Source organism: Aethalodelphis obliquidens, unplaced genomic scaffold, assembly GCF_003676395.1.
Source record: "Aethalodelphis obliquidens isolate GAN/ISIS:26980383/991018 unplaced genomic scaffold, ASM367639v1 scaffold26, whole genome shotgun sequence".
In the NCBI taxonomy this organism is placed as follows: Eukaryota; Metazoa; Chordata; class Mammalia; order Artiodactyla; family Delphinidae; genus Aethalodelphis; species Aethalodelphis obliquidens.
The window spans coordinates 12,212,893-12,228,070 of NW_020837970.1; the positions used below are offsets into that span (position 1 = coordinate 12,212,893).

Below are 15,178 nucleotides of genomic sequence, written 5' to 3' on the forward strand. Positions count from 1 at the left end.
TGGCACCACCCTGCCTCTCAGCGCAAGCCAGTGAGTGGGTTTCAGACTGTGATCAGGAGCCCAAGTGGCAAAGGGGCTTCACAGTTTGGCTTCATTCAGTCCCTCAAGTTATTTATGTTAACAAAGCTCTTCTTCACTAGAATATACAGTCCCTTAGGGCCAGGACCAGATTCTATTCTTCCTGTATTCCTCACTTCTTACCCCTTACATAAAGCGGAGATAGCTGAGGTGTAAGGCTGGGGGAGAGGAGCTGCTGATAACTAAGAACCCAATACTATGAATGCAGCCTTTAGCTGTTCTCCTGGACCTCACGCAGGGACCATCCTTCTCACCTCTTGGGCTGCTTCTGTGAGTACACCAGCAGGTACTTCACTCGCAGGAGCTGGTTATTGGTGACCACAAAGTACTTTGGAGGGATGTCTCCCCCTTCACTGTGCTTGATCCTCGCTCTCCTGCGATCTATCTCCCTGGAATCTAGATAAGGAGATAAAGCACAACTTTACAGGGGGAAGATACAATAAAAACAGAAGCAAACTATGAAAAGAAATGGGTCAAGCACCCTGGTCCTGAGGGTGGAGAAGCCCCGAGAGGCAGAGGAATGGGCTGTGTGTGTACGTGAAGCAGGACTTAAAAATAGGAGAGTCGGACAAGCAGACAACCGGGAGGAGGAAAAGGAATAGGAAACTGAAAGGGATACAAGAGGGAAAAAAAAAAAAAAAAACTGAGCTGGGAAAGCAGAGGGAAGAAGCAGATTGATGGCCATAACAAAAAAATAATCTGGGACTAGAAATAAGACTTGATCTGAAACAAACTTTTTAACAGCATTTTAAATTAACGGTTCTGGATTCGAGTTTCTTAGAACACTTATCTTCCACCTTTTGTACCAAGACTTGTTTCAAAAAACAAAACAAAACCTTTCCTTTTAGTAACATGAAAAAGCTTTACCAGAAAGAACCAAAACAAAAAAACCCACAAAAGGTCAAAGCTTCGTGACAGCAGACGTTGCAAGGTTTTGTCCTAATGTTTAATGTCACGGTTTGCAGACTTCCTAAGAATTACAAAAGCGAATATTCGTGCTGTCTGGTTTGGGAGAGTGGCGTCAGACCTGGGCCCATTCCTCAGGATTCCAATTGTTTTACATTAGAGGCCAGGAACAGACAGTTTTCTCAATTCTCCTTTTCTCAGTGGAACCAACAGGCCAGCTCTGGAGACTAGAATGACAGTTCTATGACCTCTGCCTTTGAGGGCAAAACAGCAGAGGGCACAGGGCAAAGATCTAAGGCACATATCAGGAGAGCAGACTGAGGTGGCCACTCCCTAGAGAGCCCAGGATTCACCCCCATGGCCTCAGGTGCCCCTCACATCCTCTGGGGGCTCCAGCACACAGCAGAGCAGCCTGGAGGAATAGCGTGTGGACGCAAGTCTTTAGCTTCAGTTTAGCAAATGTTTATTGAATGTCAAGTATGTACCAGACTCCCTGCTGACCCCAGGTGCCCAAGAGTGAATCAGATCCAGTCTCTACCTTCAGTGAGACTGTGCTCTGGCCTCACACACTCATTTTCATCTTCTCCACCCCAAAGCTTTCCTTGAGCACTTGGACCCACCATGATTGCCCCTTCCTCTGAGCTGCTGCTGTGGACCTCATCAGCACCCTCAGCTGGCACTCCCTACCCACTGCCCTGTAGTCAGTGATACCTTTTCCACTGTGCGTTCAGTCCATAAGGAGACTGCTCACTGCCTGAAGGCAGGCCCTGTCCTACACTGTTAACCCAGCCCATCCCTTGGCATGCCATGGGTGCTCCACCCAGCAGCTGGGCCAAAGGCAAAAGCCTGACACCCAGAGGCCTGCAGCACAGGTCTGGGCCAAGTGCTCACTCACCCTTCTTCTTCGTTTGGCACTTGACGTCTGGATGGTCGATGACCTCGCACACGGCCACACAGCTAAGGATGGGGCCCAGGAGGCTGCGCTGCCACCCATGGCCATGGGGGCTGTAAATGAGAGCCAGGCTCAAGTCACTGGTGAGGTAGGTCCCTTCCCCGAACAAGGATGTCTGGAATGGCAGAGATCAACAGAAAAGAAACAGGGCTGGGTGAATGCAGAGTTGGCACAGCAAGATGACACAGGTCTTTCTTCAACAGGGTTGTTAACATAATCTTCAAGCCTCTTTTTTTCCCCCAGCAAAAGGCATAAGATCAAATAATCCTATGACATCGTCACAGGGTTATTACGAAACACGTTCCTATCTGACGACAGTTTAACTGATTGTGGGTGTGGCTAACTAACCTGGCAAACTAGTAGTTCCAGTGCTTAAGGCTGAGTGAGAAAACCAACCACAGGGATAAGAGTCAAACGGACCCAAGTCTGAATCCTGCCTATCCCTCTAACAAGCTAGCAAGTTATATAAACTCTCTGGGTCTCAGTTTCTACATCTGCAAAGCGGTGACAACACTGTCTCCTCAAGGATTCAATGAGATGATGCACATAGAGCACCGCACAGGACACCTGGCACAAGACAGGGGTGGGTATGCCGTCACAGGTTCTGATGTCGTAGGGTATCAGGCACTCCTGCTACATGAATGTGTTAAGCATGGCTACACTGACAGGCTTGCAGAAGCAAAGTCATGCCCTTATGTACAGGGAGGGGGTAACACCTGAGTGACTAAGGGAAGTAATCGGAGTCATTACTTGGAACAGAAACGCATCTCTCAGGCCAGAAACTGTAACCAAATGAGGCAGGCCTATATGAGGGGCAGGGTAAGTTTTGCTCTTTGTGTTGGTGTCGACCAAGAAAATGTCCAAAATTCTAGGAGGCAGGTCCCTGGTGGTGATGCTAATTTGGTGTCCTCCACGAGGAAGCATGCCAGGTGAAAGAGAAGGATCTCAGGTGAAATACCTACAAGCTGAGGCTACAGCAGGCATAGCAAACACATCCTTTGCCCATGGTAGACATCAATAATCAACCGTGACGCCGACATAAAAATATCAATCGTGGCACTCATTCATACTGACTCAGAATCCTTCTCAGCACAACATTCTAGGTAACTGCTACCAGTGGATGGAATTTGACATGAGCTGTAATCCAGATGCTATTCTTGGGCCACAGTGTCAGTACCTTAAGATGATGAATGGCCTCAAACAGCTCACTGAATGTCCTCTACTTGCTAACTGAGAAACATCCTAGTCAGTGGCACCAGGCTTCCACAACTCTAAGCCGATTAAGGGAAGCGTAGGGGAAATGAAACAAGCCTTTCCTTGGCCTTGTTACAGAGTCCCCATGTCTCAAAAGTTAACACAGACCTTCTCCAAGGACACGGATGTCCTCTGATCTGACCCCACATCCATTTCTGCTTATGCCTGCCATATATACACCATTCCCTAGACTCAAGAACCATGAGCAGGAGAGCACAACAGCAGGAAACTTGGGGTATCCCTACGAGAAAAACAATCTCAGAGCTTCAACTGGCAGGTAGGCTCCCCCAAGCAAGCCCCTCACTGAAAACCCAGACAGAGGAGCCAGAAGAGCATCCACTTCCCCAAAGGACTATGATGAGACGCTTCTAAGCAGCCAACTCCCTCAGGCACTGAAGTGAAGGTTTGGTTACAAGACTGGAATCTGCAGGCAACTTCTCCAGGTGGGCTCTGGTGTGAAGCAGAGGCCCCCTGGATTCCAGTAGCCTGGCCATAATAATAAGCTGAGAGCCAGTTGTAAACGAGCCCATCATCCTCGCAAAACCCAACTGTGCTAATCAGCGGCAGCAGTGCTGGAAAAGCCTCTCCAGCCTCGGGGCTGCATCAGCCACGACTGAGCCCACAGCTCGCGGAGCCAGTCCCCCAGACAAGGCAGATGCTGGGACGACTGGTGGAAAGGCTGCAGCCCTCCAGACACCCCAGAGTCGCTCTCCATCAGCCTCTAAAAGCAGCCACTGCTTCCTTGGTACTTAAGTACAGGAAGAGCCCTTTGCATACATGAACTGTTTCAATCCTATCAGGGCACCAGCACGTGGGTCATGGAATCCTATTTTACAGATGAGGACACCGGGGCTCTGAGAGGTTAAGTAAACTTCCCCAGGATTGCAGAGCTGCAAAGGTGGTCTTTCTGGCTCCTGTCTGTATTCTTCCTCCTTCGCCTCACTGAGGGACAAAAAAGTGCTGACAAAGAAGGGGTGGTTGACACTCCTGACAAAGGAAGGAAGGGTGCTCAAGGAGGGAGCTCCTCTCCTGTTTCCCCAAGGGCTGACTCTGTTGGCGGGTCCCCTAGGCAGGTGTTTCTCAAACTTCAACATGCATATGAATCACCTAGGAGTTTGTTAAATTGTGATTTCTGATCAGGCAGTCTGCGGTGGGCCCGAGATTCCACATGTTCAACAAGCTCCCAGGTGATGTGGACGCCACTGGTCCAGGGATCATGCTGAGGAGTGAGGGCTGGCCACCCACTGGGATCGCCTGGGGAGCTCTGAAAGCACACTGGTGCCCGGGCCCCACATTGGTCGGGGATGCGGCCAGGCATTGGGATTTTTAATAGCTCCCCAAGTGATTCTAAATGTGCAGCCAAGGCTGGGAACCATCTTTAAACCGATGCTTCTCAAACATTAATCAGTATAGGAGTCACCTGGAGATCTTGTTAAAATGCAGGTTCTGACGCAGAAGGTCAGGTGGGCCCAGGATTCTGCCTTTTCACAGGCTCCCGAGCAATGCTGCTGTTGCTGGTCTGCAGACCACACTTTGAGTGGCAAGGCCTTAGTGAGCCTACCCACCCTCACCCCTACCAGCCCTGACACACAGCCCCCCCATGTCAGCAGCCTTGGGCCCCACCTTGTTCAGGTGGCAGTGCAGGCCATTGTGGATGATGGAATGGAAGTTTTCCAGGCGGCTCCCATGGAAGGCGTAGATTAGGTCTCGTTCTCCTTTGGTCTCATAAAATTTGGCGTTGGCTGGGTCGGAGTACTCAATTTCAAACAGGAAGTCCGGCACGGGGACAGGCGTGTGAGGGGCACCAGTCAGCTTTTGGATCTTTTCAAACTTGAAAACATGCAAGAAGTTGAAGTTTTATTTGGGAAGTTGGTTAAATGTGCTGCCAAAATGGCCTCCTAAAGCCTTGGGCTTAACGCCTGTGGGCTCTGCTCATGAGAAGAACTGGCTTCACAGGAATAAAAACATCAGTTTATAAACAAGTCCAGAGCTTATAGCTCAAGGCTGCTTTCCTCTAACAATATTTTTCCCTGAGAAGCATGAATTGCTCCTTCTAACTAAAGATCACTTCAAATTTTCATTACACTTTCACATCTATTTCCTGCATTCCATCTTGACAATAATCTTAGGAGGTGGAAAGATGTGATGATGAATTACAGAAATGGCCACAACATTTTTTCCTCCCATCCCTGTCCACTCACCCCTCTGCAATGCGAGTTTGCAGGTGGAATTCCACCAAGATTTCATCAGGAGATGGAATCTATTTCTCCACCCCTTAAATCTGGGCTTGGCCATGTCACTTCCCTTGGTAAACATACGGCAAACAGAGACTTGAAAAGAGCTTGCCCTTCCTTGTCTGCTGCTGGGAACCCTTCACAAGCCCTGCTAACCTTCTATAGGATGACAGCCTCGTAGAGGAAGGCCCCAACCACAGCAGCCATCCCCGCTGAAGCCCCCCACACACAAGTGAGGCTACCCTGGATCAGCCCCAGGCGAGCCGGCCCCACCAATAAGAACCACCCAGCCAACCCACAGAATCACGAGAAGCAATCAGTGTTGTTTTAAGCCAGTAGATTTGGGGGATGGTTTGTTATGCAATGGAAGTTAACTGATACAGAAGGGTAAGCTCCTTCCTAAAGGGTAATAATCCTCTTCAGGGCAGAGACCACACCATTTCCAAGATTTCCAAACAGTACGTCACAGACCAAAGCCAGTCTGTGTTAAAGTTTTCTCTGGGTTGTGATTACATGACAAAAATAAGGGCAATTTAACAGATATATTTACATTGATGTAAGGTTGCCATGATCCCTTCTTTGGAAGAACTGTCCTTTATTCTGAAGTCAGGGCCATCCTTTTTTTTTTTGCATTAAAATATCCTTTTATAAAATGATACATGGTAGACAATATCCTTACTTGGGCACAATAAAAAGTTGATAATCCTGGGTCCCAACACTCCATATTTTAATGGAACTTAGCAGATGGGATTGGGATTTGAACCCAGAGCCTGAGGATTTCCACTACTATAATCAAAAATCAAGGAGCAGCTGCCTTATCTACTTTACAAATAGCACCCAACTCCAGTAGGCGCTTGATGCCCTTATGAGGAATGAGTAAATGAATGAATAAATCTAAATTTAACAGATGACGAAAGTGAAACCCAGAGATCATCTAGGAGTTAGCAGCCCAGCCCGACCTGAATACAGGTCTCCTGACTCCCTCTCCCGGGCTGTTTATGTTATCTTACCATCCAACATGGATGGAGGATGTCCCTAGACACCACAAACGAGATGCCTAATTCTATGCCACTTAAGGAGGATTTCTGTCTTTAGCAGGAACTTATAAAACTGAATGCTCTTAAATTAAAACTGATTAAGTGAGGAATAGTACAAACTCCTGCTGCCGCTTACAGGAAAGAACACCTGATCAGGGATGTGCCTGTCCTACACCCTGATCCTTGTCATCCCAGCCCGTCCCCGCAAGATCGCAGCCAAGCAAGGGAAGCCAAATTATGGAATATCTGGCCTGTGCCAGAGACTGTACTGCGGGTGAGACACATTCTATTATAGCTCCCTTCTGAGGTAACTATTAATATTCTCAATTTACAAATGGGGAAAAGAAGACTCAATAATAGATGGGAATGGGATTTGAACCCAGAGCCTGAGGATTTCCACCACTTCGGGTTCTGTCTCTTTGCTTCCTGACAGCTGGAATGTTTGGTCCACCCTTGCCAGAAGTACCTGGGGTGCTTCTGATACCCAACTTTTACTGAGCCCCTAGCATGTGCCCTTAGGCATTGTTCTAAGTGAGAAAATTCATTTAATTCTCACAGCCAGTTCCCTGATGGAAGTATACTATTATTATCCCCATTTTACAGATGAGGAAACTGAGGTACTGAAATGCACCCAGTAACCTGCTCAAGGTCCCGCTGGTAAGAGGGAGAACACAGCTTTGTAGTGCCAGTGTACAAGTTCCTGGGCCCCACTCTAGACACAGAATCAGAATTTCTGGGGACACAAGGTCCAGGAATCTGCATTTTCAATAAGCTTCCCAGGTCATGCTGGTGCACAAAGAGGTCCCAGAGCCCTCCAGGCCCAGGAATCTGTGATCCTATAGACCAAAGTCTCACCTCTGACTTTCCTGCACTGTGGATTGTCAGGACCTTTGAGGATAAAATCCAGCTCACCAGGTCCCAGGCCCATGTGTCTTTGTCTCCTGAGGACTGGAGAAGTTCTTTCAGGTTGGGTAACTTAGTGGCATCTGCAAGCTGAAGTGAGGAAAACCTCCGTTAGCAAGGATCTTGGACAAAATGATCGTAACCCCAGGTGCCCTCTAGTGGTAAGGCAGGCGACCTGCACTTATTTCAGGTTCCAAGGAATTTCTTCAGAGGGAAATGCAACAGGTCTACGATCCCTTTCCAAATACTGCCCAACTCCAAATGTTCTGAACACTGGAAGGTTATCTGTAACTCAACTGGTACAAAACCTAACCTGAGCTGATGTGCGGTTCGTTTAATCTTAATTATCCCACTTTGTGTTACTACTGATGAGATGCATTTTGCTGCAGAACTATTAATACCTGATTATGGGACGCACCCCGCTGGAGGTGTTACCAAATACATGGTATATACACATGTCGGTAAAGGGTTACAAAGCCTTCTCCCTTCAGCATGAGTTAATTTTCTGTTAACCTGTTCCCCTGGAGACCAGACAAAGGTAATATAGCAACTACATACAGAACCAGGCAACGCTGCTTTTGGTAAAGATGACCCAGAACGGTAACTGCATCTGGACTGGAGGAAACAGTGGGGAATCCATGGTTTTGGGTTTCCCTGAGTGTGGTGACTTTTTGTGAGGACACTGGCAGCTATGTCTATGCTGTTCTTACTAGAGGGACCAGCCTCCATGGAACATGGGGCTTCATTAGACCAGTGCAGTTCCTGCAGCCACCCAACATGAATCTCATCTCCTTACACCCGAACTGTCCCTCTCGGGGGCAAGACTAGCTCCTGGACCTCTATGTGGACTATAGCAAGGACTTCTGCAGAAATGGAATGCCCTCCTGTGAGCTGTGATCCATCCCAGAGCCTTCTGATTTAGGCTGGTACCCGGTGTGGCCTGTGACAGGTGTCTTGAGGGGGACAATATTGCCTTTGTAAAATCAGGCAGAATCAATTCCGAAACAGATCTGGTGCCGGGATTTCTGATAAGGGACTGTGGACCTGGACTAGCAGAGAGCTACAAGGTATCTGTAGCTTTTGCTCAGAAATTAAAACTGACTAGAAGCCAGATCTCTCCAGCATGGCATTTAAAACACCACTGCAGACTGGTGCAATCTGTGAACATACCTCCTCCAAGCTTTGCTCACTCAGTCCCCTGGAGCGCCCCTTCCCCACCTCTACCAACCCAGGTATCCCCTCTCCTCCAAAACCCTAAAGCACTCAGCCCCAATACTCTCTCCCCAGAATGGCCAGGACTCGCGGAGACCAAGGACTGTCTTGTGTTTTTCTAGCTCTCCTGTTTCCTGGATGTAGAGAAAAGAGCAGACAGATCTCAGATTGATTCCCTGCTCCTCAGGCAAAGCAACAGACCTGGCTGAGCCTCGATCTCTCTAACACGGGAACCCCACTATCTCCATGTGGATTGTCAGGAAGATTAAAGAAGGTAACAGAATCTCAGGGTCTGGTCTATACAGTGTATGTCCATTTCTGTTCTTTGTATTTCTCCCTGGACAACACATACCTTTCTTAGGGATGTAGCTGGTACTTCATGAATACCAGTAGCTTTTTCCCCCGTTTCTAGATAGTTCACTGTTGCCAACCTTGGGGGGTTCATTTCTTAACCCTGTAGTTGAAAATCAGAAACCTTTCAGGGCTGCTTTATTCCTGTCTCTATTTCTAAAGATTCAATCAATAGCCTCAGGCTTCTGAAAAAACTCTCTCTACATGCCTTGCAGGCCATCCGTGAGGATCCAATTTAAAGACATGGGGCTTCCCTGGTGGCGCAGTGGTTGAGAGTCCGCCTGCCGATGCAACAGATACGGGTTCGTGCCCCGGTCAGGGAAGATCCCACACGCCGCAGAGCGGCTGGGCCCGTGAGCCGTGGCCGCTGAGCCTACGTGTCTGGAGCCTGTGCTCCGCAACGGGAGAGGCCACAACAGTGAGAGGCCCACGTACTGGAAAAAAACAAGAACAACAACAAAAAAAAAATAACAAAGACATGGATATGAAAAATGGGCAGAAGAACGAAATAGACATTTCTCCAAAGAAGATATACAGACAGCCAACAAACACATGAAAGAATGCTCAACATCACTAATCATTGGAGAAATGCAAATCAAAACTACAATGAGGTATCACCTCACACCAGTCAGAATGGCCATCATCAAAAAATCTACAAACAATAAATGCTGGAGAGGGTGTGAAGAAAAGGGAACCCTCCTGCACTGTTGGTGGGAATATAAATTGATATAGCCACTATGGAGAACAGTATGGAGGTTCCTTAAAAAACTAAAAATAGAACTACCATACAACCCAGCAATCCCACTACTGGGCATATACCCTGAGAAAACCAAAATTCAAAAATAGTCATGTACCATAATGTTCATTGCAGCTCTATGTGCAATAGCCAGGACATGGAAGCAACCTAAGTGTCCAGCAACAGATGAATGGATAAAGAAGATGTGGCACATATATACAATGGAATATTACTCAGCCATAAAAAGAAATGAAATTGAGTTATTTGTAGTGAGGTGGATGGACCTAGAGTCTGTCATACAGAGTGAAGTAAGTCAGAAAGAGAAGAACAAATACCGTATGCTAACACATATATATAGAATCTAAAAAAAAAAAAAGTTCTGAAGAACCTAGGGGCAGGACAGGAATAAAGACACAGACCTACTAGAGAATGGACTTGAGGATAAGGGAAGGAGGAAGGGTAAGCTGGGACGAAGTGAGAGAGTGGCATGGACATATATACACTACCAAATGTAAAATAGATAGCTAGTGGGAAGCAGCTGCATAGCACAGGGAGATCAGCTCGGTGCTTTGTGACCACCTAGAGGGGTGGGATAGGGAGGGTGGGAGGGAGACGCAAGAGGGAGGAGACATGGGGATATATGCATATGTATGGCTGATTCACTTTGTTATAAAGCAGAAACTAACACACCACTGTAAAGCAATTATACTCCAATAAAGATGTTATAAATAAATAAATAAAAACATGGATGTGTAGATGCTCCACAGCAGGGAGGCAGAAAGGTAAATAATTATGACTTAAAACTATTCACTGTCATAACAAAGACGGATACAAACTACAAAAGGGGCCAGGCGGGACTCCTGTTGGGTAGGCGCTTTGAGAAAAGGGAGTGGTCAGGCAAGTCTTCAAAGGGGAGGTGCTGTGTGCTCGGGTTGGACAGGCAAAGGCACAGAAGCACGGAAGTGCAGCATGTAGTCAGGGATGTGGATGGCAACGAGGGAGGTTAACTGTGCGAGCTCTCCTCCTGGGCGGCCCAGGTCCAAACCTGGGCTCTTACACCCCTTACTAGCTGTGTGACCTGGGTGAGTTAACCTATGTCTCAGTTTCCTCAAACATATAATTGGGACAAGGTGAGCCACTTCACAGGATGCCAGTGAAGGTTAACCAAGTTAAACTAGTGCAGTGCTTAGAGCAACAGGAAGGTATTAAGTTAGTGGGACTGCCATGATTGTTATCATTAACTGCAAATAGTTCAGTATGCCTGGAGCCTAGAGTATGGGGGAGGGGTCGCCAGGAGGAACAGGAGTGAGGTGACTTGAGATCAGCCAGTGAAGGGCCTTGTATCCCCCTTGGGGACTCTGGCCTTTGTTCTGTAGGCAACATGGAGCCCCTGAGGGTACCTGAAGATGCATTCCGAATGACATACCCTCAGGGACACCTCGGCCTCCCCTGTCCCTCTTCTCTACTCCTGGTCCACACCTGTTACGCCAGAGCCAGAGCAGTCTTCTCTCCCACTGGGATCACCACTCCCATCACTGCTCCCCAATCCCACCTGTGAGCCGCAGCCTTTGCCAACAGTCCAGATCAAGGCACAGGGGGCCTCACAAAAGGACCGTCAGTTAACCCAGGCCCCTTTCAGGGGTTCAGTCTGTGGAAGTGGGAGAGAACTCTCCCAACTCTGAGCTGGGCCCAGGCCTCTTCCAGGGCTCAGGCCCTCAGACACACTGCTGCCTGCCCACTGCTGCCTGTGTGTCCTGCAGGGCTGCCCTCATCCCCACTCTTAACCCCTCGGCTGACCTCCCTAATGTCCTGTTTCACTTTTCAAGCTACTCTGAAAAATCAATCTGCTACAAAAAGTTAACAGGCTTCTTCCTCTTGTGACCAAACCTGTCTGTATTTGAGCAGGGCTTTCTGAGGACCAGGTAGACTGTATTTTATCTGGCAACCAGCGTGTAGTGAGGGACGTGGATGGCAACGAGGGAGGTTAACTGTACGAGCTCTCCTCCCAGGCAGCCAGATAACATACAATCTGCTCAGTTAAATTTGAATTTCAGATAAACAACAATATTTTTTTAAATATATAACCCATGCAATATTTGGGGCATACCTGTGCTAAAAAAATTATTTGTTGCTTCTCTGAAGTTCGAATTTGTATTTCGGTCTATATTTTTTAATCTGCTAAAACCAGCAGCCCTCCCCTTAACAAGGCCCTTCAGAATCTGGGCTGGCCTCTGCCTAAGAGAACCTTCTGCCACAGACTTCCCACCTGCTCCCCCCATGTTGTTCCTCAGCTGCCCTATGTCTCTCCTCCCCTGTGCTTCTGCAGCTGCCCAGCATGACATTCAGTCTTCAAAGCCAGCCTAAAGTCACCTGCCCTGTCCCTGACCCCCCATGACCTCTGTGCTCCCCTTGTGCTCAGTGCAGAATCCCAGGTTCGTCCTTGACTCTCTGGGACCATCTCAAATCTGCTTAAGACAAACGCTTCCTGAGGGCCAACCACATCTTACGTATCCTGGAGTCTCAGAGGCCAGCCTGCAGCCTGACATCAAGTTCAGAATGAGATAGTAATAGCTACGATTTGTTGAGGCCTTATCACATGCCAGGCACTGGGCTAAATGCTGTGCATGTCTCGTCTCATTTTATCTTCACAACAGCCCAGCTTAAAGATGATCATCAGAGACATGCAAATCAAAACCACAATGAGGTATCACCTCACACGTGTCAGAATGGCCATCTACCTACCTACCCACCTACCACTCCTCGGTATACATCTGAAGAAAAGGAAAACACTAATTTGAGAAGACACATGTGCCCCAACGTTCATAGCAGCTCTATTTACAATAGCCAAGATATGGAAGCAACCTAAGTGTCCATCAGCAGATGAATGGATAAATAAGATAGGTGTTTGTGTGTGTGTGTGTATACACACACACACACACACACACTATGGAATACTACTCAGCCATAAAAAAGAATGAAAATTTGCCATTTGCAACAACATGGATGGACTTGGAGGGTATTATGCTAAGTGAAATAAGTCCAACAGAGAAAGACAAATGATATCACTTATATGTGGAATCTAAAAAATAAAACTAGTGAATATAACAAAACAGCAACAGACTCACAGATATAAAGAACTAGTGGTTATCAGTGGGAAGAAGGAAGGGGGGAGGGGCAGGAGAGAGGTACGGGATTAGGAGGTACAAACTACTATGTACAAACTAGACAAGCTACAAGGATATGTTGTACAGTGCAGGGAATATATCCAATATTTTATAATAATTATAAATGGAGTATAACCTTTAAAAATTGTGAATCACTGTTATACACCTGAAACCTATATAATACTGTAAATCAACTAAACCTCAATAAAAGAATTTTTTTTAATTTTAAAACATAAATACATACATACAAGTGAGGAAACTGAGGCTTAGAAAGGTTAAGTACCTTGCCTAGGGTCACACAGCTATTCATTGGCAAGGAAGAGACATGAAGCCAGGTGGCCTGACTCCAGAGTCCATTCTCTGTGATGCTCTCCTACCAAATCAATGGAGAAATTTAGTAATAGACTGAATATTTTAGCCCAAAAGAGTCAATCCAAGTAGGACTTTAAGAGGCTACTTGGGAAGCTTTAGGTATGTTTCCTGAATAACACAACCAAGACTGCTACTGGGTATGCTTAACCCCTGTCAAAGGTAGGAAGAAAGATGTATGTCACGTGTAGTATGGGGCAGGGGCAGGAGACAGAAAACCCTCCATCTAGACAAGAGTTATGAACCACAGCTGGTGACAGTGGAAGGCATTTATCAACAACTGGCTTGAGGAGAAAGAGTGCAGGAGGAAGGCAGCCGTTTCTGGGGGTTGGGGGGCAGGCAAAGGGAAAGGTTTTCAAAGCAAGTAGGATGGGAGTGGGGCCTGGAGTGAGGGGGAGGAATCTGAGAGAGAGCATTCCCAGTGGGAAAGAACATGGTGAGGAGGCAGAGAAGGAAACAGTGCCTGTCCCAAAAGGTGGTCAGGGCTCAAATGTCCCTAGGGCCAGAGAGGTGATGAAAATGAGTAAGGGGGGGCTTCCCTGGTGGCGCAGTGGTTGAGAGTCCGCCTGCCGATGCGGGGGACACGGGTTCATGCCCTGGTCTGGGAAGATCCCACATGCCGCAGAGCGGCTGGGCCCATGAGCCGTGGCCACTGAGCCTGTGCGTCCGGAGCCTATGCTCCGCAACGGGAGAGGCCACAACAGTGAGTGGCCCGCGTACCGAAAAAAAATATATATATATATGAGTAAGGGGTTATCCAGGAAAGAATAGTAAGGACTGTGTTGAACTGGAGACCCCTGGCCTAGCAAAGGGACCAGCCACCAACCCCCCCAGCTCCAGCTGCTTTCTGCCCAAGGGCGACCTCTACCCAGGCTATGGAGCCTCAGAATTTTTTTCCTTTTTAAAAGAAATCAGTAAGCTGCTTTTTTTTTTTTTTTTTTTTTTTTTTTTAAAAAACTCTAAGCTTTTTTTTTTTTTTTTTTTTTTTTTTTTTTGGCCACACCTGAAAGCTTGCAGGATCTTAGTTCCCTGATGGACCAGGGATGGAACCCATGCCCCCTGCAGAGGAAGGGTGCAGTCCTAAACACTGGACCACCAGGGAATTCCCACACACACAGTTTTTTTTTAATTTCAGAATTTCTAAAAGACCAGAGGACAAACAAAATCTGTCATCTCACAGGCCACATTTTCGCAGCCTCTGCTCTGAGGAATAAGGGAGGATTCAGTTGGAGAAGTGGCTGAGGGAGCCTGGGCCAGTCCTGAATATTGGGCAGTGCTGGGCAGTCACAGGGGTTTGAGAAAGGAAGTCTCAGGAAAGAGGTGGTCTGGGTGACTGAGAAGCCAAGGACAGGGAACCAGCAGGGGATGAGCAGAGGAGAGAGAGGACAAGTGACCTTAGAAGGAGACAATTCAATCTCTTTGCTTTGAGTCAGGAGGCAGCAGGACAGCCCAGTGGACACTTTGCAACCATGCAGATCACAATCTCCTGGGGAGGCAGCCCAAGAATCTGTGTTTACAGAAATTGCCACAAGTGATTTTTACTACCAGGAAAAGGTGGGGATACTCAGGTTTAGGTGTTAAGCAATGTTGTCCTAGAAGGGCTGGCAGCAGGAAAGAACATCTGAAAAAAATCCTTGTCTAGGAAGATGCCAAAGGCCATAGTTACTAGTTGTGGGTGGAGGTGCTGGAAGGAAATGAACCAAAGGTATAGCCAAGGTCACCAGCCTTGGGGACCTGACAAACAGAGTGACACCTGGAAGTGGGGTGGGCAGGATGCGTGGAGGTGGTGGGCCCCTGAGATGAAGGTGGGAAAGATGGACTGCACAGTTACATACAGGTACACCTTGCTTTGCATAAACCTAAGGTATGAAAATCCAGATTTACTAAAACAGATTGGGGGTGAAAGTCTACAAGAGTCCGCTTCATAAAGAGTCATCAGGGGGCTTCCCTGGTGGCGCAGTGGTTGAGAATCTGCCTGCTAA

At 47.6% G+C, this 15,178-nt stretch overlaps 1 protein-coding gene across 9 annotated transcripts in view; it reads right to left on the reverse strand.

Annotated features, from left to right (window-relative positions):
• PARP16 (poly(ADP-ribose) polymerase family member 16) overlaps positions 1-15,178 on the reverse strand; it is a 28,478-nt gene that overhangs the window by 8,513 nt on the left and 4,787 nt on the right. For 7 of the 9 annotated variants that reach the window (XM_027123334.1, XM_027123339.1, XM_027123341.1 and 4 more), the window contains exons 2-5: positions 7,317-7,454; positions 4,814-5,020; positions 1,880-2,051; positions 333-474 (exon numbers count right to left, since the gene is read on the reverse strand). In XM_027123334.1, the coding sequence (XP_026979135.1) occupies positions 333-474; positions 1,880-2,051; positions 4,814-5,020; positions 7,317-7,454 (659 nt within the window). The remainder of the gene's footprint in view (positions 1-332; positions 475-1,879; positions 2,052-4,813; positions 5,021-7,316; positions 7,455-15,178) is intronic. The other 2 variants (XM_027123342.1, XM_027123343.1) reach the window with 2 other exon arrangements.